General features: G+C 64.4%; 3 protein-coding genes across 9 annotated transcripts; 1 reads left to right on the top strand and 2 right to left on the bottom strand.

Annotated features, from left to right (window-relative positions):
* The first annotated feature begins 49 nt into the window (after positions 1-49).
* On the top strand, positions 50-6,738 carry TBXA2R (thromboxane A2 receptor). 2 transcript variants are annotated; one of them, XM_051639687.1, is made up of 4 exons: positions 50-110; positions 2,347-2,443; positions 4,856-5,757; positions 6,184-6,738. In XM_051639687.1, the coding sequence occupies exons 3-4, from the start codon at positions 4,960-4,962 to the stop codon at positions 6,451-6,453; spliced, it is 1,068 nt and encodes a 355-aa protein (XP_051495647.1). In that variant the 5' UTR covers positions 50-110; positions 2,347-2,443; positions 4,856-4,959; the 3' UTR covers positions 6,454-6,738. The 2 variants fall into 2 exon arrangements, with proteins under 2 accessions (XP_051495647.1, XP_051495646.1); XM_051639686.1 differs by lacking the exon at positions 50-110 and adding an exon at positions 423-476.
* A 280-nt stretch (positions 6,739-7,018) lies between these two features.
* On the bottom strand, positions 7,019-9,484 carry GIPC3 (GIPC PDZ domain containing family member 3). Its single transcript, XM_051639713.1, has 6 exons — positions 9,227-9,484; positions 8,577-8,762; positions 8,085-8,265; positions 7,558-7,670; positions 7,262-7,343; positions 7,019-7,170 (listed from the first exon to the last, which is right to left on the bottom strand). Exons 1-6 carry the CDS (start codon positions 9,482-9,484, stop codon positions 7,019-7,021), a joined length of 972 nt encoding a protein of 323 aa, XP_051495673.1.
* A 300-nt stretch (positions 9,485-9,784) lies between these two features.
* Positions 9,785-19,383, bottom strand: HMG20B (high mobility group 20B). 6 transcript variants are annotated; one of them, XM_051639719.1, is made up of 11 exons: positions 19,313-19,383; positions 19,130-19,249; positions 16,587-16,638; positions 14,785-14,890; positions 14,303-14,506; positions 13,977-14,097; positions 13,810-13,862; positions 12,843-12,918; positions 12,373-12,588; positions 10,907-11,039; positions 9,785-10,754 (listed from the first exon to the last, which is right to left on the bottom strand). In XM_051639719.1, exons 3-11 carry the CDS (start codon positions 16,622-16,624, stop codon positions 10,742-10,744), a joined length of 960 nt encoding a protein of 319 aa, XP_051495679.1. In that variant the 5' UTR covers positions 16,625-16,638; positions 19,130-19,249; positions 19,313-19,383; the 3' UTR covers positions 9,785-10,741. The 6 variants fall into 6 exon arrangements, with proteins under 6 accessions (XP_051495679.1, XP_051495682.1, XP_051495683.1 ...); XM_051639722.1 differs by lacking the exon at positions 19,313-19,383 and having other exon boundaries at positions 19,130-19,260; XM_051639723.1 differs by lacking the exons at positions 19,130-19,249; positions 19,313-19,383 and adding an exon at positions 18,632-18,646.
* Between the last annotated feature and the right edge of the window lie 95 nt (positions 19,384-19,478).

Raw genomic sequence — 19,478 nt, 5'->3', positions numbered from 1 at the left:
GGGTAAACAAGTGAGTAACCCGGATAAGAGCTCGGCCCCGCTAAATATAGTCGGGCCAACGGGTCGGAGTGTCTTGGCGCCAGCCCCTTCCCACAGCCACCCAGGGACAGGTGAGGCCGGGGGACGTGGCCCCTCATCCCACTCGTGGGCGCTGGCGCCGTCGAGGCCGCCTCGTGTTCTGGGTGCTCGGGGGGCTCAGCGCTGGGGACGCTGCGGGGGCTTTGGGGGCAGCCGGGCCGAGGCGGGGGGTGGGCGATGCGGGCTGGGGGGGGTCGGGGAGGCCCGTGCGGAGCGGGAGGAGAGGGCGACAGGCGCGGGGCCGCATCCGGACTCTGTTCCGGGGGGCGCGGGGCGGAGCCGGGGGGGGTGGGCTGCGAGCCCGGCTCTTCCCCCGCCCTGCCCCGGGGCTGGGCTCAGCCGAGCCGAGCTCAACCGAGCTGAGCCGAGCCGGGCTGGGCAGCTCCGGGGGCGTCCAGGTAGGGCCAGGGTCGGCGGGGGAGGGAGGGGCAGATGGAGGGGCCGGTGGGCGCAGGGCAGGGGAGGGGGGAGAGCGGCCAGAGGGGCTGAGACGGAAAAAGAGCCCGAGAGGATGGGTCAGACGGGCAGAGAGGGATGGGCAGACACACCGCAGGGCTGGGACGGACGGATGGAGCGGCTGGGATGGACGGAGAAACTGAAAGACCGAGAGAGGGGGATGGAGGGAAGGAGGGGCTGTGCGGGACGGGGGGCTGACTGAGCCGGTTTGCCCAGAAAGCCGAAGAGCTGGTGCGTTTCGGGGCGGGGGAAGGCGGTGACCCCCACGGGGAGCGGGGACGAGGACGTGGTGCCCCCGCTCCCCCCCCCCGGCTGTCCCCTGGGCTGGGTGTCCGGGAATGGCACGTCCCGGGTTTTCCCCCCCGGCTCCAGGATTTGCTTTCGGGGCTCCCCCTGCGGGGCGGGTCCTGCAGCAGCCCCCGGCCGCCCCCCCCCCTGCCCTGCCAGCAAGGGGCTGCCGGCTCCGCCGCGCTGCTGGGAAGGGTTGGAAAAGGGCCGGGAAAGGAAAGGGCCGGGAGGGGAAAGGACCGGGAAAGGGGCTATTTCGGGCGGCCGGAGTGGGCGGCCAAGCCCTCGAAATGCCGCAGCCGAGGCGCGGGGGGATCCCTTTGTGCCGCCCCTCCCGGGGCGTCTCCACAGCCCCGGCTGCCCGGCTCGGGGCGGGGGCCGAGTCCCCCCCGGCCACCTCCTGCCCTGCTCCGCGGGCTCCGGGGCAGGTTGGGGGGAGGAGGGACGGGGACTGTGCTGAGCAGGTTGGGGATCCCTGCCATGGGGCACTGCAGGGACAGGCGAGGACAGGCACCGAGCCTGGCAGGGACCATCCCTGCTGGTGTGTCACTGCTTCCCATGAATATCCTCTGTCCTGGGTGTCCCGGGGATGTCCCTGCTTCAGGCCAGGCCGGCTCCCCTTGCAGCAGGTCCCTTTGATGGCTACGGGAGGGATGTAGGATCCTGCCAGGCCCCTTCCCTGTGACGTGGCCGTGGCTGTTCCCATCCCAGCTCGTGGCCTTGAGCTGAGCTGCCTGGAGAGCCCCAGCCCGGGGGGGTCATTGGTGGTGGGGCCATGTCCGTCCCTGGCAAGGATGGCTGTGCCCGACAGTGTCCTGGGGAACCACCTGCACAAGGGACATCAGGCTGGAGAGGCAGGTGGGACGCTGCAGAGAAAGTCCTTGTCCCTCGAGAATGTGGCTGCCCCGTGGTCCAGCAAGCAAAGAGGAGAGACTGAACACATGAGGGACAAATGCAAATGTCCTGCAGCATCTTCTGCACAGCCACCCTGTGCCAAGCACCACGTCCCGGGTGGCAGAGCCCGAGCCGAGGGGGTGCACGGGGTGGGGGGAAGTCTCTGCTGCCCGGTTTGGGGTCCCTTTGCAGACGTGGTGCCCTGCCGCCCAGAGAACCTCCCTGCCCAGCCTCCCCCCCGCGCTGCCCGATCCTGCCAGCCCTGCCCGAGGAAGCCGGGGGAAGCAACGGGCTGGGGCAGGAGCGGCACTGATAAGGAGCAGCCTCCCGTGCTCCGCGTCAGCCTCTCGCCTTCCCCTCGCTCCCCTCGGATGTGGGCAGCGCAGGAAGCGGCGCGGGCGGAGGCCGGGGCAGCCAAACGCCGACCCCCGGGCTCTGGCGGCTCCAGGATCCCCATTAGTGCCCCGGGCTGGAGGCATCTCCTCCAGCATCCTGCTCCTTTACTGGTGGCCAAACCCTCACTCCCACAGGATGTCCTGGTAGAGGGTTTTGACGGATCCAATAACCCCAAACGCGAGTACTCGGGGTGGGGGGGGGACAGGCGGTGGGCTCAGGGTCTCTCCTCCGCAGGACCTGCTGTCCCCCCGCACGTCCTGCTGCGGCCGCCGCCTCTGATGGGGGCAGACGAAGAGTGAGGAGCCCCTGGCGCCCGCATGAGCCCCTTCCCGTAAGTGCCTCCGGTTTGCTCCCGCTGCTCAGCGCTCCGCTCGCTCCCCGCCGCGCTGGCGCTAAGTGGCCCCTCTTTAATATTTGATTCCCTCTAAGTGCTGCAGGGTCCCTGGTCGCCGCAGCTCTGTGCAGGGCAGCAGGCGGCTGCTCAGTCCCCCGAGCCCACCCGGGGAACTGCAGCTGCTCCTGGGGCAGATCCCCCCGTGCCCCAGCCCTGCCGGCACCGGGTGAGGGGCTGGGTTGTAGTTGCACCGGGTTAGGAGGGCACATGGCTGATGGTTTGGGGTGCACAGTGTGGAGCTGCTGGGGCTGGTGCATCCCTGCCTGGCCATGGTGCCACCGCGGGGAGATCCCTCTTCTGGACAGTGTGGGGAGAGGGTTGGATCCTGTACACTGAGCCAAGAGCGTCTCATGGCTGTGGGTCCCTGGGTGAGTGGGACAGCAGGGCAGTGTGGCCCCACAGGCTCCTGATCCCTGGCCATGCTGGGGCAGGGGGTGGACACCCGCTTGGGGAGAGTGCCCTGAGAGTGAGGGCAGGCAGGTGGCAAGGGACAGTTGGAGCATGATCCAAAAGCCATGGAATCTCTGAGCCATTGGACCCCTGAGCTGTGGGATCCTTGACCATGGCAGCCACCTGTCATCACCATGAGGTGCAGGGGTGGGGAGAATTTGCCCCTTTCCAGGGAGGGGAATCCCACAGGACATGGGAAAGGCTGGTTGTTCCTTGGGGACCCAGAGCCATCACACCGAGGCCTGACCCCATGTCCCAAAAGGACCAACACCTTCAGGGCTGCCACTGCCATCCCTCAGGGACCAGAGAAAACAAACAGCGGGAAGTTTTCACTCTTGTCTCATGGAAAAAGCCAGGCTGTCCTCACACTGCTGCAGTGAATCACCACCACACTCTGCCAGCTGCCTGCACTGGGATGGGAACGGGGACGGAGATGGGGACATGTCCCCACTGCCACCCTCTACCCCTTCCTCGCTCCACAGCAGCTGCAGGGCTGATGGCACCTCTGGGGCTGGGGGCGAGGGCAGGGGTTTTGCTGTGCCAGAGGGATGCCAGCACCCTCAGCCTGCCTGGATGTGGCCCAGAGGAGGGTGTTGCAATGTCTGGCCCCATCCCAGGCCCGGGACAGGCTGTGGGATCAGCACACGCCGCAGGTGTGCTCGGCAGCTCCAGCCCTCGTGCCGGGGGCTGGGAAGGGGTTGGGGGTGTCAGGATGCAGGACATAGCAGGGGGATCGTCGGGATGTGGGGACACAGAGCTGCAGGACCAGCCATGGGGTTTGGTGCCCCTTGGGACTGTCTTGAGGTTTGACATGGGGACAGGGAGGGAAGGCAGGTGGCAGTGCCACCCTGCGCAGGGCGAGGCCGGGGGGGCACTGCAGTGGGGTGGTACCTTTGCAGAGGTGGCAGGTCAGGATGCAGCTGAGCATCCCACGGATGCCACTGGGCCAGGGGTGGTGTCAGCCAGCAGTGTGGGGATGGGACAAAGAGGGTGGCAAAGACACCCACGACCTGGAGAAATGGGTCCCAGGAGGAGCAGAGGGGTCTGGTCCTGGGGTGCCTGGTCCCTATGGGAGGGAGTCTGGTCCCAAGAATGGCTGATTCCCACTGTTGTCTCTGCCTCATCTCCATCAATCCAGTTGCAGCCTGGGCTAATTAGTGGTGGAGGCAGGAGCCCTGAGGCTTCCCAGATGCTTCCTGGCCCTGGGTGACAGCTCAGCCAGGCAGTGTGACAATGACCATGCTGCCCATGACTGCAGTGTCATCGTGTGCTCTGCCACCACCCCCGGCCATCGACCTGGTGACAATCCCTTGGCTCCAGCTGTGGTGGGCTGAGGCGGGTGGGTGAGAATGGGAATGTCACACATGCAAACCAGCTGCGTGTCCCATGGCTGGGGGTTGGCCTTGGTGTCATGGCTCCAGGTGTGGACATCCCACCCTGTGCTTCAGTTTCCCCACCACACTGGGAATGGGGCATCTCCTCCCAGAGCCAGGTATGCAGAGGGGAAGACACAGGGCTGGGGATGTCAAGGTCAGGTCTGTGCTTTCGTGCCACATCCTTAAGAGCAGGTTCCCCCTCTGCGGTGGAGGGCACGTCCCCGGGAGTGTCTGGCCATGTCCCACCAGGGGTGGGAGGGAGCTGCTGTTGCTGTGCTTCTCCAAACACCCACCACGCCGGTCTGCAGCCTTGTGGCAACAGCCCCACGTGGCTCATGGCCAGGGACAGTTAATCCCTGCCAGCTGTGGGGATGGGGCCCTCCACGCCTGGCCCGTGCTGTGGTCCTGGGGTGCGTTCCTTCCTCAGGGTGTGGGGTGTCCCCTGTTCACAGGCTCAGAGTAGCTGATGGGTGGGCTTGGCTGTGGGGGGACTGGCCCTGAACCTCCCTCCTTGTCCCCACAGGGTGAGGCAGGATTGGTGCCGGCCCCAGCAGGGGATACACACCATGGAGCCCAGCCAGGGGGAAGCCTGAAGCTGCTGGAAGGAGCGGGAAGGGGTGGGGGGACATGGAGCCCCCCAACAGCAGCGTGGGCGGCCGGTCGGACCTGTGCTTCGGGGTGTTCAACGCCAGCAGCAACAGGCAGGACAGCATCACCTCACCCTGGTTCTCCACCACCTTCGGCCTCATCGGCCTCTGCTCCAACCTCTTCGCCCTGTGTGTCGTGCTCAGCTCCTCCCGCAAGCTGTCCAGCCAGGCTCGCTCCTCCTTCCTCGTGTTCCTCTGCGGGCTGGTGGTCACAGACTTCATGGGGCTGCTGGTGACGGCCTCGGTCATCATCCCCTATCACTTCATCAAGTTCACCTGGGCCGAGGTGGACCCTGGCTGCCACCTCTGCAACTTCCTTGGCTTCTCCATGGTCTTCTTTGGGCAGTGCCCGCTGCTGCTGGGGGCTACCATGGCCAGTGAGAGGTTCTTTGGCATCAACCATCCTTTCTCCCGCTCCACCAGCATCTCCAAGCGCCGCGCCTGGTCCATTGTGGGGCTGGTGTGGGGCTTCTCCTGCCTGCTGGGGCTGCTGCCGGTGCTGGGGCTGGGCCGGTACACGCTGCAGTACCCTGGCTCCTGGTGCTTCCTCACCCTCCTGCCCGACACCGGCAACGTTGTCTTCTGCCTCCTCTTCGCCCTACCCGGCATCTTCTCGGTGCTGCTGTCCTTCATCTTCAACACAGTCAGTGTGGTGACACTCTGCCGTGTCTACCATGACCGGGAGTCAGTGCAGCGGCGCCGGGACAGCGAGGTGGAGATGATGGTGCAGCTTGTAGGCATTATGATCATTGCCACCATATGCTGGATGCCCCTCCTGGTGAGGACCTCAGTCTCGGGGTGTTCCCTCCCATGGTCCTGGTGAAGCCTCGGGTCTTGTGTTTCCCATGCTCCATGTACTCCCTGGGTCTTGGTGTCCATCCTGGTGAGGTCCCGGGTCTGGGTGTGTTCACCCCAGCATGTTGCTTCTGGTGAGGCCCTGGGTCAGTCACTGCTGGGGAGATCCTGGGTCTCAGTGTCTCCTCACCACCCACTCTGCACCCCAGGTTGGCATCTGGGTGCTGGGCTCTGGGCAGGTAGAACAGGTGCTCCCGAGCAGCAGGTACCCCAGCCCAGCCTGAGACCCCTCTCTAACAGACCCAATGCCCACCTTGGACCCTCATCGTTCCCCCCCCCACTCTGGGGCCACTCATGGCCTCTGCGTGCCCCCCCCCCAATGCCTTGTCCCCTCCTGTCCCCCCCCCAGATCTTCATTGTCCAGACGGTCCTGCAGCAGCTGCCAGCCAGCGGCCAGATCCAGATGCTGCCCACGGAGACACAGAAGATGCTGCTCATCTACATCCGCATGGTCACCTGGAACCAGATCCTGGATCCCTGGGTCTACATCCTCTGCCGACGGGCGGTGCTGCAGCGCGTCTACCCCAGCCTGCGCCCCCGGGCCTCCATCCTCTCCCTCTACCCAGTCCTCAACCCCTCCCTGGGCCGCAAGTTTACCAGCGAGTCCGTCCTGCAGTAGCAGCCCCCGGGGAACACGGGGGGAGGGCAACCCATCCCCCCCCATCCCTCATCCCACCCCCCCATGTTAATTAATTGTCCCCATCACCCACATCCAAGGGGTCTCCCCAGCACCACCCTCCCCCCAAGCCCAGCACCCATGGGGGTGGCAGAGGATGTGGGGCTGCTCCCCTGTCCCCATCTGAGTGACCCCCCCCGCCCCCAATAAAGCCCAGCTTGTGCAGCTCTCCATGCCCACACCCGGGGGGGTGCCTGGGGGGCCCAGCCCTGTCTCCCACCAGAACAACAGCCCTTTTCCTCCAATCTCTGCTTTAATGAGCCATGGCTGCTTCCCACCGTGTTTCAGGGGTGCGCAAGGGGAGGGTCCTTGAGGGGGGGCAGGTGGTGCTGGGTACCCTGCTGCCCACCCCCAACCCAGGGGACACACTTGGGTGCAGCTCAGGAGGGTGTGGAGGGGGGGCAGGATGAGGACCCCCCACCAGCACCGCCAGCCCCAAGTGTGGGGGGGATGCAGGAGGGGAGTGAGGTGAGGGGCACCATCACCAACCCCCCCTCCTCCCGCCCAGCTACTCCTGCCCCCCCTTGGGGCGGCAGACAGCTGCCCACACCTCGGCCACAAACTCCGGGGGGAAGGCAAACTCGCCCAGCACCGAGTCCAAGCCGCGGGCGAGCTGGGCCACGCTGGAGCTGCCCCGAGCTGCCTCCACCATCGTCGAGGCTGGGGAGAAGGAGGGGCAGGGTCAGTGGGGGAGGGTCTGGGATGGGGGAGGGTCCGGGGTGGGCAGGGGTCCGGTGCCCTGCCCGCTCACCCAGCTCGCTGTCCCGGATGCCCATGTAGCTCTCCAGCAGATCATCCACCTGCCGGGCGGCTTCTTCCTCGAAGAGACCGGGCTGGGGGCAAGAGGGGCAGCAGGTCGGTGCCAGGGGGTGGGGGCAGCAGGTGGGTGCCAGGGGGTGGGGGCACAGCTCAGGGACGCTTTGCCCATGGGCACTAAATGTGTGGGTAATGCACTCCCCGCCCTGGAGGGCTCATCCCCAACCCTGGGCACGGTGTGAGCGGCAGTGGGCTGGGGGGGGGGGGGGGTGTGGTCTCTGGGGGTCTTACCCCCTCCTCCAGCGTGGCGGGGCCCTGTGCCCGCAGCCGCAGCGTCTCCTTCCCGCTGGTCACTCTGCCCTCGCCCGGACACTTGCTGTTCCGCGTCCTCTGCCCGATCATGTCTGCTCCCCAAAGGGGTGGGGGGGGGCGTGAGGGCACAGGCAGCGCCTGGTGTCCCCCGACCCTTGCTGCCCACCACCCTGCACCCTGAGGGGGACCCCAGGGTGAACGGTGCATGAGGATGGGGGGGGGGGGGCTCATGAGCAGCCCCCCTGGGTGCAGGATGGGGACTCGTGGTGACAAGGTGCTCATGGGTGCCCAGCACAGGGGAATGCCCATGGGGAGCACAACCCGGGGGGGGGGTCACCGAGGGGGCCGTGCAGGGGTGTTCTGGGCCTGCAGGGTACACACGGGAGGGGTAGAGGCTGGGTGGCACCCAGTCCCTGGGGAGGGGGCTGCAGGGCAGGAGGGTCACAGGGTACCTGTCTCCCCACACTCCTCCCAGGGGTCCCCTCAGGGGGACCCTCCCATCTCACCAAAGGCCTTTTTGGGCTGCACCAGGCGGAGGGTGAAGGGCTGAGCCCGGGGCAGCTCCCGCAGCATTCGGGCCACCTCGTAGTGCCTGCAGCCCACGATGGTCTGGTCATTGATGGCCTCAATGCTGTCACCCACACACACCGTCTGGAGCCGGTTGATGATGCTGCCCTCCTTGATTCTCTGGGGACCGTGGAGAGGGACAGGGAGACACAGCGACGAGGTGGCACCACGGGAAGGACAGACAGACATCCCACCCCCATGCAAAAAACACCTCTGTGGTCCCACATCCTTCAGCAACTGAGTCAGGCAGGGAGGGCCCCCCCCCCCCCAAATTGCACCATGGCTGAGAGACCCCCAAAGCCAGGGTGGACCCAGGAGGGGTAACACTGATGGGAGGGAATCAGGGCAGGAGCATGGGATGGGATGCCAGCAGGGGATGTCACCCTGCAGGGCCACAATGCCCAGGTTACCCCCACAGAGGGGGGGTTCACCTTGATGAAAGCGTAGCCAGCCCCGTTGTCCGTGATGGTGAGGCCAAGGGCATCCTCTGTCTTGGTCACCTCCACCTCCTTTGTCTCACCCCGCACATGGGCAAAGATGAAATCCTCCAGGCCGATCTGCCCCCCCAGCAGCTTCTGCATGTCCACTTTGTGCGTGTTGAGCGTGCAAAAGAGGATCTGCCCCAGGGGACCCCATTATCAGGAACTGGGGGTGTCCCAGCAGGGCTGGAGGCATCAGTGCTGCCAGGGCAGGAGCCATGGGCAGATCTGGCCAGGTCTGGGTGCTGCCAGAGCAGGGAGGTTCAGGGACCCCCAGCCTGCTTGGGGACCCAGTGCTGCCCCATCCCTAGGCACCCTTCCCTCAGCTCCAGGCTACATGGGAGCTGGCTTCAGCCAGGAAATAGGCAGCACCAGCTCCCTGTCAACATGCCATGGGGGAAACTGAGGCACAGAGCCACCCAGCCACTCCCCAGAGGGGCCAAGACAGCCCTTTTCCAGGTCACTCTGGGGGCTACATTTGCAAGCAGCTGGAGACCTGCAGAAGGGCTGGCCATGGCCAGTGCCACTGGCTCAGCATCCCCCCCCACCTTTGGGTGCAAAGCCCCCTCCTCCCTGCCCCCCGGCAGCCGCAGCCCCCTCACCTCGGTGGGCGAGATGCCGAAAACCTCCGCGATTTTGGCGTAGAGCTCCTTGACGTTGGTGAAGCCCTCGATGCGCCCCGTGGGGCTGCCGTGGGCCAGCTGCGTGTGGAACACCAGGCGGGGGCGGGCCCGGGGGGGCCGGGGGGTCGGGATGCCCTCGGCTGCAGGTGGCTCGGGGGTCCCCGGCTCCTGCCCCACCCCGTTCTCCATGGGGCTGCCCTCCGGGGCCTGCCTGCCGCGCCTGCCCGCCCGCCGCATCCCCCTGCTGCTGCTGCTGAATTATAGATGGGCTCCGGCTCCCGGCTGGGCCGTAAGGTGATCGCTGGGCCTGGGAACCTGATCCAAGGGTGCAGGTCACCCTCCTGGATCGAGTGAGCTCTGCCACGTAGGAGCAGCCCCGGCCCAGCTGGAGGAGGTGGGAGCTGCCGGCAGCGAGGGGGCTCCACACGGGGTCAGGGGCTGCAGCTCACCCTTGTTCCACACCCCAAACCCCCGCAGGTTTTGGGGCCCAGAGCAGCTCCAACACCACCTCTGAGCAAGAATACACAGAGCCCAAGGTGGTTCTTTCTCCCACATTTATTTGCTCCCACCTCCAACCCAAGTGAAGTGGCCACCAGGAGCTGGCAACCAGGAGACTCGGCCAGAGAGCGCGGAGCGCGGGAGAAAGGCGGGTGGTCACACACCAGCCCCAGCGTAAACCCAGGGTCAGAGTAACATAGTGCTAGTAAGAAAATAAGACACTCTCTAATTACACAGTCTGAGATTAGTGACAGGCAGCCCTGGGGACAGCCAGCCCCAGCGCTCCTCAGCCAGGACAAGGCTGCTGTCACAGTGGTCCCACGATGCAGGACAGGCTTTGGCAGGGCAGCAGGAGCAAAAAGCCTGCACCCCTCGCCCTGGGGAGGAGGGAGTCAGGCCAAATCCCCCCCAGCATGAAGATTTTTGCCTTCCCTGCTGCAAAGGGGAGGAGATGCCCTGCCTGGACCCAGGGGCGTGGGGAAAGGAGAGGTGACAGGCAAGGTGACATGGGCAGAGGGCTGAAGGCACCCACAGGGCAGGGGGGTGATTAAATAAAGCAAGAGGTGGAGGGAAGGAAGGAAGGTGTCCACCTCACCTGCTCGGGGACAGGCCCAAGGGGGTCCCTGGGCTGGTCTTGGGGCCCCAAGGCAGCGCTGAGCCCCAGCAGCACCTCCTCTCCACCACCAGCCTGGGGGGAGATGCTGCTTTGGTGAGGGGGAGCGGCAGAAGCTGGGGAGGTTGCAGGAGACAGGAGGGATGAGCACACCCACTGCTGAGCATCTCACACAGCACCCCACTGTGTCCCTCAGCCCTGTCACCACTTGGTCCCCAGAAGCTCAAGGCCCTCAGAGAGGGACCCAGCTCATTTCTCCAGCGAGGTGTGTGGGGTGGGTGGGGAAGCAGCCGGACCAGCAGCAGAGACTGTTCCTTGCGTGGGCCCCAAGGGACAGGGCTGCGGTCCGGCCACCCCGGGGCTCCAGGAGGGGCTGCTCCTCTTCACAAGTGTTCACTGAAGAGAGAGGAAAACAAGGCTGAATTACAGGCTTCTCTCTCCTACAACTCCTGGAGCAGCTCTGAAGCCCCTCTCTGCCCCCACCCCCCTGCCACGGGCTGACCCGTGTCCCCAGTGCTCAGCAGGAGATGAGGCCCTGCCCAGCTCACCTGGCAATCCGGGACAGGATCTCCTTGATCCGCACCACCAGCTTCTCGTGCTGCAGCGGGTTGCTCTCGATGGCGCTGTGCAGTTTGGCCATGTAGAAGTCCAGGGTGCTCAGTGTGGGGGTTTCCCCAGTGCCTGCGAGGTGGCAACCCAGTTAGCAGGGCCAGCAAGATCCCACTCAGCCCTGCCCATCATACTGGGGACCGGGGAAGAGACCCTCAACAGCAGGTGTCATCTTCTGCAGCAGGAGAGAGTGGGCACTGGCACAAGACCCTGGAACAGAGCTGTGGTGAATGGAGGTCAATCCAGCTGGGGACTGGTCACCAGTGGGCCCCAGGGCTCAGTACTGGTGTAGGTTTTCTTTAATATCTTCATCCATGATCTGGATGAGGTGATCGAGGGCACCCTCAGTCAGTTTGCAGGTGACACCAAGCTGGGTGCCTGAGGGTAGGAAGGCTCTGCAGAGGGACCTGGACAGGTTGGATGGATGGGTCCAGGACAATTGTATGAGGTTCAACAAAGCCAAGCACCAGGTCCTGCCCTTGGGTCACCACAACCCCAGACACTGCTCCAGCCTTGGGGAAGAGGGGCTGGAAAGTGCCTGTGGAAAAGGACCCGGGGGTGTTGGTCACAGCAGCTGAATATGAACCAGAGAGTGCCCAGGTGGCCAAGGAGGCCACCAGCAGCCTGGCTTGTACCAGCACTGGTGTGGCCAGCAGGAGCAGGGCAGGGATTGTCCCCCTGTGCTCAGCACTGGTGAGGCTGCACCTTGAATCCTGGGGTCAGGTCTGGGCCCCTCAGCACAAGAAGGACATGGAGGGGCTGGAGCATGTCCAGGGAAGGGCAGTGGAGCTGGGGAAGGGGCTGGAGCACAAGTGTGAGCAGGAGCAGCTGAGGGAGCTGGGGGTTCAGCCTGGAGACAAGGTGGTGAGGGGAGACCTGCTGGCTCTGCAGCTGCCTGAGAGGAGGCTGGAGCCAGGGGGGTCGGGCTCTGCTCCCAGGGAATAAGTGATGAGACAAGAGGAAATGGCCTCAGGTTGTGCCAGGGAGGTTTAGATTGGATCTTGGGAACAGTTCCTTCCCTAAAAGGGTTGTCAGTCCCTGGCCCAGGCTGCCCAGGGCAGTGGTGGAGTCCCCATTCCTGGAGGGATTTCAAAGCCATGTAGATGTGGTGCTGAGGGATACGGGTTAGTGGTTGGACTTGATGAAAGGTCCTTTCCAACTGAAACAATCCCATGATTTGGGATAATCTGCCTTGTGGGCTCAGTGGTGACTCATGGCTCACGAGCAGGACAGTCCCAGCCTGCCCTGCCCTGCTAGAGTGGAGCCAAGTGGCTGTCACATCCCTGGGCTCCCCAGAGAGCCCATGAACACTCCAGAATCCCACCCCATCAGCAGAGGAGCATTTATCACCACTCCACTGTCCCCACCTGTACTCCCTGCAGAGCCCCAGTGGTGCCCAACTCACCAGGGATGGGGAGGGAGGCGAAGCTGGCGGTGAGGGCCTGACGCACGGACTGGAGCTGCTGCTGCAAGGCCAGGGTCTGCCTCTCCTCCTGGGCCAGCTCCTGCTCCAGCTTCTCCTTAGCACAGTTCATGCTCTCCGTGTGCTTCTGCAGGATGGCATTCTGCTCCTCAAACTCCGTGTTCATCTTCCGCAGGCGCCGCAGCTCGGCCTCCCGGGCTGCCAGGACCACACGGGGCTCATCCCCTCATCCCAAACCTCACCCAAAGGCTTCCCCACCCACAACAGTCCCCCATGCTCTGGTCCTTCTATCCAACCTCACTGGGGACCTTCCCCAGCTTGGATATCACACCCAGCACCAGCTGTCACCCTGCACAACGGGATGCAGGCTGCTCCAGACACATCCATGTCCCCTCGCCCCAAGCAAGATGCTGCACCCCCAGGAGCCCCCAGCCCCACAGCTCAGCCCTCACCTTTGTTTTGGTCCAAGAACTCCTCTGTGAAGATGGGCACATCGAAGGTGGAGAAGGTGTCACTGCACTCACCAGCCTGGGGGACAGGAGGAAATGGATCAGGCAAGGCTGAGCCCACCAAAGGGGACCCATCTCCTTGGGGCTGGGAGACAGGAGGGGAAAGGGACAAGTGGCTGCTGCCAACAGGCCACTGGACACATCTACACTACATCCCCCCCACAGGGACAACTCCACATGGATCAGCAGCTGGTGCTCACTCAGCACCAGGAGCAGACCCGTGAGGAGCAGCAGCTCAGAATCAGATTTCTACATGGGAAGCGTGAGCTGGGAGTGAGTCACACCACTTGGAACACCAAAAATTAGCAAGGAGGTAACGGCAACACAACCAGACACGAGAAACAAAATATGAATGATGAGAGAAAAGCAACTCAATCAAATGTATTCCAGCTTGTTCCAGGTTGCAGTCCTGAACACCACTTCTAAGAACCGTGTTTTGATGTTTTTCAATGGCATTTGTGTAACAATGGTTTTAGAAAACATCTCACGCTTGACTGAGTCACCTTTTTGTTATCATCAGTTCATGTTCCGAGTGGTGTGACTCACACTCCAGCTCCCCTGTGTCCACACTTTTCTTGCAGAAATCTGAGCCCATGAGCAAGAGCTGCTGCTCCCCACAGGTCTGCTCAGGGTGCTGAGTGATCAGCACTTGTCCTGTTGGAGAGTCAGCAGTGCAGGTGTGGTGGCCAGTTGTCCTAGACATGACAGGAGGCACAGGCAAGGAGGATGTCCACGCTCTGCCTCCTGCCACTCCAGGCCCTGCTCCAAGAGGAAGCTGGTGCCTTGAAGCCCAACCACGAGTCTCCCTCTACCCAAACCTGCACTTAGCCCCATTCCCATGGGCTGAACCCAGTGGTGCCACATGCCTCAGTTTCCCCACGTGCCTCAGGCAGACCTGCCAGGATCCTACCTTGTGCGGGTGCCCGTTCAGCAGGGTGTTTGCTGCTGCAGAGCCCACGTCCTCTGGAAAGGAGGAAGGAGTTTACCCCTGGTGTCAGCCCAGTATCCCCCGAGGCTCTGGCAGCACTTGGCCAGATCCTGGTGGTGACACCAGCAGCTTCTGCTCCTCCGACCAACCTTTTTTGATCTTTTTCTCTTGGATCTTCTCTGTACACATCTTGTAGGCCTCTGACTGCTGGTACTCCCGCAGCTCCTTCATGTACTGCTGCTTCTCCCGCTCCGCTTCATCCAGGTACCGCTACGGTCACAGAGGGTCCTCAGCCTGGCCCAGCCCCTGCCTCCCTTGGGAGCTGCTGACCCCTCCCCAGCTCCTGTTCCCCAACCCATCAGCACTGGGACAAGCTCCTTTGTGGAGATGCAGCCAGGAAGCAAACAAAGGGCTTTGGGGTGCAGGCTCCAGGATGTGCTGCCCAGCACTGGGGGTCTCTTCTGGGGGACAGTACCTGCTTCTCTGAGAGCTGCAGTTTGCTCCACTCAGCCCCCAGCATCTTGGTGATCTCTGGGAAGGGCAGGTCAGGATGCTGTGTGCGGATCTGCTCACGCCGCTCATTCAGGAAACGCACGTAGCCTGTCACGGGGGCCTTGGGGCCATTGGGAAGGATCTTCTTCCTCTTCTTGCCCTTGGGCCAGCCCCTCTTCTTCACCGGCTGGCAGCCAGCATAGGGAAAGGGACAACCCATCACGGATCAGAGAACACGATGCCCTGGCACCAGCAGGACACAGGAGCATCCTGCAGACCTGCCTGGGCCTCCCAGCGCTTGAGGGAGGGTCTAGAGGCTCAGACCTGAGCCCACAGCTGCAACCACAGGCTCTCCTGTCTGGGCCTGGATGGCTGAAGGATGAGCACAGGGGCAGCCCCAAGCTGGGCAACACAGGCCCCACTCCCAGGAACCATGTGGGGAGGGATGTGGGCACCACAGCTCACCTCCTCCTCGCCATGTGGCTTCTCACCACTCGCCCGTGCCGAGTCTCCCTTCTCCTGCTTGATGGCCACCAGGAAGTTTCCATGTTGAGCTTTGCCCACGGCATGTCTGCAGGCAGAGAGTACCCATCAAAAAGAGCTGGGAAACCACCAGAACTGATGGCCACACAGCCCCTGGCAGCGTGGCCTCGTGCTCACCAGATCCCCCAGCTCTTGCCCACCCAAGCAGCCCCCAAACTTGCTGCCAGCCCTAGAGTCCCTGTTCCCCTGGGAGAAGAGGCCAGAGTTCAGTGATGGGGCTTGAGCAGAGCCCAGCACCAGGAGAGCGGGGAAGCCCTGGCCATACAAAAGCTGCCTCAAGATCCAGTGATGACTCTGGGACTTTTCAGTGACATTTGAGAGGGGGGTGGGAGCTGCCAGTGCTGCTCTTGGGGACAGATAACAGATGGTTACATCCCCGAGTGCCAGCAGGGCTGGGGCACACCCTGCCCCAGCAAGGAGTCTCAAGCAGCATGAACCAGTTGATCCTCCTCTGCAGGGGAGGACTGTGGGGGACTGGATCACCCACACCCAGCACAAAGGCTGCCAGGGATAAGGAGAACCCCCGAGGCAGAGAATGAGGGGAGGGCACCGGCACCGCCGCTCCGGCCACAACCGCCCCATCAGGTTCCTGCCACCACCAAGAGGCTCTGACGCCAGCCTGGCTCCTGCTCTCCAACTTACAGATCAGGAGCTGATGTGGGTGCAGCCCAGGGCCAGCAGAACCTCCCTGCCCCAGCCCAGCATCTCCCAGGGGCTCCCCAAGCCGCCCCAGCCCGCCCTGCCGGGCCCCTCGCACGGGGGTGTCCACAAAAGGCTCCAGGGCTGCAGCAAACAGCGCTGGCCTGGGGCCCATCCCCGTCACAGGACCTGGAGAGTAGAGCAGGGCCAAGCACAAGCCCCAGCAGAGAAAGAAAAAGCCCCCGTGTACCCAGAGCCGGGAGGATCCCGACCCACCCGGGATGTGCCCCGGAGTTTCTCTCGCCCGTTTGTCACATCCCGTGTAAACCCAAATCCCCTCCAAGCCCCCGGCCTTGCAAGCCACCCCTGCAGGTAACTTGGCTTTCTGTCAGCCCTGGGACACTGCCTGGATGGGGGGTGCCCAGCATGACCTCTTCCCATCGGGATCCAAGCTCAACCAGCCCTGCACCCCCACACTCAGACAAAACCCCAGGGGAAGCTATGAGGCCACCTCTTCCATCTTCTAGAGGGGAAAAACCTCCCCCAAGGCCCCACACGGGCACGGCCAATGTCAGGCTTCCTTTATCAGCTCTAACAGGAATATTCCTGGTGGTTCCCGCTCTGGGAAGGCACTAACACCCCCCAGCACCAGACACCAGCTCCCTGCCTCCCCCACACGAGCCGGATTCCTGGCATGCCAAAGGATGCTTTAAAAAGTAAAGTTGTTTCGGGCAAGATTCCTTCTCCTATTGGAGCCTCCCCCGGCCCGTTTCTCCCAGCTCCCACCTCCCTGCACCTCAGCCACCCCCTGCGCTTGGGAACTACGACTCAGGCAGGTCCTCATCTCACCAGACACCTCCCTGGCACCAGCTCTGCCCTGTGCCCCCCAGCCGGGCCGGGTGGAAGCACAAGGGAACGAAGGGTGAGGGGAGGGCGGTGGCACCCGCAGGGGGCAGGGGGGTCTCCTAAGGACTCTGCAGCCTGCGAGGCGAGAGCGGCCACCCTGGAGCGAGGGACAAAGGAGCAGGGCCCGGCGGGGCCGGGACAGGGCGCAGCCGTGGCAGGCAGGACCCGCTGGCACTTACAGCATCGCAGCGGGCGGCTGCTTGGCGCTGTGGGCCATGGCTGGGGTCAGACCTGCGGGACAGGGACAGCGCTGGCACCCGCGCCCAGCGCGGGGGGCCCGCCGGGCAGAGCCCCCCGCCCCTCCGCGCTCCCCACACTGCCCCCCCCCGCCAAGCCCCTCGGAGAAGTCCCCCCCGTGGGGACAACACAGACACCCCCCCCCCCCCCCAAATGGCTCCTCCTCCCCAGCCAGGTCCCCTCTCCGGTCTCTCCACACTCCCCAGACCCCGCGGAAGCCCCCGCCCCACCAGCCCCCCCCCCCGGACCCCAGAGTGAGCCCCGAAGTCCCCCCCCCCCCGACCCCCTCACCCCCAGAGACCCCACTGCCGCCCCCCAACAAGCTCAGCCCTGTTCATGGCCCCCACCGAACCCGCGGGACCCCCCCCCTGCTGTTGTGCCCCCCCCCCCCAACACGATCGCCCCCCGCAGCCCCGTCCCCGCTGCGCTGTGCGCCCCGCACCCCCCGCCCCGCCCCCCAGGACCCCCCGCCGTGTCCCCCCGCCCCCCGGTGCCCCCCCCCGCCCGGCACCAGCCCCCTCCACTCCCGGGCCCCCCCCCACCCGCGACCCCCACCTCCTCCCCGACCCCCCCCCCCCACCTTCCCGGGCCCCTCGGCCGCTCTTCCTCACCTGGCCACGCCCCTCTACTATTATGCAAACGACCAGCCCGCCTCGCCGCTTCCCATTGGCCGCCGCGGCGCGCCGAGCTCAGCGCCGATTGGCTGCAGCGCGCGCGTCGGCAGCGCGCGGCGGGGAAGGGGCGGGGCCAGAGGGGGGCGGGGCCTGCCGGCGCCGCGCGTGCGCGCTCGTGGGGCTGGGCGCGCGCCGCGGGCTGCCCGCCAATCAGCGATCGGCGTGGGGACCGGAAGCGGGGCGGGGAGGGCAGCGCCTTAAAGGGGCAACGGCGGGAACGAGCTGGCGGGACCATCCCAACTAACCCGCCCCCCAGTCCCAGTCCCAGTCCCAGTCCCAGTCCCAGTCCCAGTCCCAGTCCCAGTCCCAGTCCCAGTCCCAGTCTCCTGCCCTTGCTCCCAGTCCCCCCAGCACCCACCTCAGGGCTGTCCCAGGGACTCCAGTTACCCTCCTTCACGACTTCCAGTCACCCCAGTGGCCGCTTCCAGTGGCCCCAACATTCACCCTTGGGGTCCCCACGGCCCTGAACCCCCCCCTGCTTCCAGTGACCCCAGTACTCCCCACAAAGGGGGGACCCTCTGACCCTAGTGCTGCCCAGTCATCCCAGTGCCCATACTGCTCCGGTGACACCACTACCTACTCAAGTGGTCCCAGTCACCCCAATACTCCCACAGTGCTCCCAGTGACCCCAGTATCCACCCAAGAGGTGGTCACCCCAGTGTCCAGGTCACCCCAAGACCCCCCACACTGCTCCCAGTGACCATGGGAGCGCTCATACTGGTCCTAGTCACCTGTACCTACTGAAAAGGAGGTCCTAGTCACCCCAGTACTCCCCACACACTGGTCCCAGTAACCCCAGTACCCCCACACACTGGTCCCAGTCACCCCAACACCTACAAAAGGGAGTCCCAGTCACTTTACTACGGCCCCACACTCATTCCAGTCATCCCAGTACTGCCCACACTGATCTTAATGAGCCTGGTACCTGCTCCAGAGGAGGTCCCAGCCATCCCAGCACCCACACACGCGGGTTCCTCCATGATATCCCAGTCTCAGTGACCCCAGTACTCCTACTCTGCTCCCAGTCACCCCAGTAGCCCCCCACACTGGTCCCAGTCACCCCATTACCTACCCAAGGGAAATCCCCATTACCCCAGTAGCCCCCCACACTGGTCCCAGTCACCCCATTACCTACACAAGGGAGGTCCCAGTCACCCCAATACCCCCACACTGGTCCCAGTAACCCCAGTACCCCCACACACTGGTCCCAGTCACCCCAGTACCTACACAAGGGAGGTCCCCGTTGCCCCAATAGCCCCATCCTGGTCACAGTCACCCCAATACCCCCACACTGGTCCCAGTCACCCCCTTACCTACAAAAGGCGAGATCCCAGTCACCCCAGTACCTTCCCACTGCTCCCAGTCACCCCGGTACCTGCCCAAGGGAAATCCCCATTACCCCAGTACCCCCACACACTGGTCCCAGTCACCCCAGTACCTACACAAGGGAGGTCCCCGTTGACCCAATAGCCCCATGCTGGTCCCAGTCACCCCAGTACCTCCACACACTGGTCCCAGTCACCCCATTACCTACACAAGGGAGGTCCCAGTCACCCCAATACCCCCACACTGGTCCCAGTCACCCCCTTACCTACACAAGGCGAGATCCCAGTCACCCCAGGACCCTCCCACTGGTCCCAGTCACCCCGGTACCTACCCAAGGGAAATCCCCATTACCCCAGTAGCCCCCCACACTGGTCCCAGTCACCCCAGTACCCGCCCCCCACTGGTCCCAGTCACGCCATTACCTACACAAGGGAGGTCCCAGTCACCCCAGTACCCCCCCATACTGGTCCCAGTCACCCCCTTACCTACAAAAGGCGAGATCCCAGTCACCTCAGGACCCTCCCACTGGTCTCAGTCACCCTGGTACCTACACAGGGGTCCCGGTTACCCCAGTACTTTCCCACTGGTCCCAGTCACCCCGGTACCTGCCCAAGGGAAATCCACATTACCCCAGTAGCCCCCCACACGGGTCCCAGTCACCCCAGTACCCGGCCCCCACTGGTCCCAGTCACGCCATTACCTACACAAGGGAGGTCCCAGTCACCCCAGGACCCTCCCACTGCTCCCCGTCACCCCGGTACCTACACAGGGCTCCCGCTCCCCCAGGACCCCAACCTGTCTCCACTGCCCCCGCCCCCCGCCCCGCCCCCCGAG

This window comes from Apus apus, chromosome 24 (assembly GCF_020740795.1).
Source record: "Apus apus isolate bApuApu2 chromosome 24, bApuApu2.pri.cur, whole genome shotgun sequence".
Classification (NCBI taxonomy): domain Eukaryota; kingdom Metazoa; phylum Chordata; class Aves; order Apodiformes; family Apodidae; genus Apus; species Apus apus.
Note: the sequence above shows the minus strand (reverse complement) of the source record. Positions and strands in the feature narration are given on the sequence as shown.

Coding starts and splice junctions, on each gene's coding strand:
- GIPC3 (XM_051639713.1), bottom strand. CDS start 9,484: ATGCGGCGGGCGGGCAGGCGCGGCAGGCAGGCCCCGGAGGGCAGCCCC. Junction 8,266..8,576: donor CTGGCTACGCTTTCATCAAG/GTGAACCCCCCC, acceptor CACGGTCCCCAG/AGAATCAAGGAGGGCAGCAT. Junction 7,671..8,084: donor GCAGCCCAAAAAGGCCTTTG/GTGAGATGGGAG, acceptor TTTGGGGAGCAG/ACATGATCGGGCAGAGGACG.
- HMG20B (XM_051639718.1), bottom strand. CDS start 17,553: ATGGTCCCGCCAGCTCGTTCCCGCCGTTGCCCCTTTAAGGCGCTGCCC. Junction 13,863..13,976: donor AGAGAAAAAGATCAAAAAAG/GTTGGTCGGAGG, acceptor CCTCCTTTCCAG/AGGACGTGGGCTCTGCAGCA. Junction 11,040..12,372: donor CGCCTCCCTCCCCATCCCTG/GTGAGTTGGGCA, acceptor GCCACCTCGCAG/GCACTGGGGAAACCCCCACA.
- TBXA2R (XM_051639687.1), top strand. CDS start 4,960: ATGGAGCCCCCCAACAGCAGCGTGGGCGGCCGGTCGGACCTGTGCTTC. Junction 5,758..6,183: donor TATGCTGGATGCCCCTCCTG/GTGAGGACCTCA, acceptor TCCCCCCCCCAG/ATCTTCATTGTCCAGACGGT.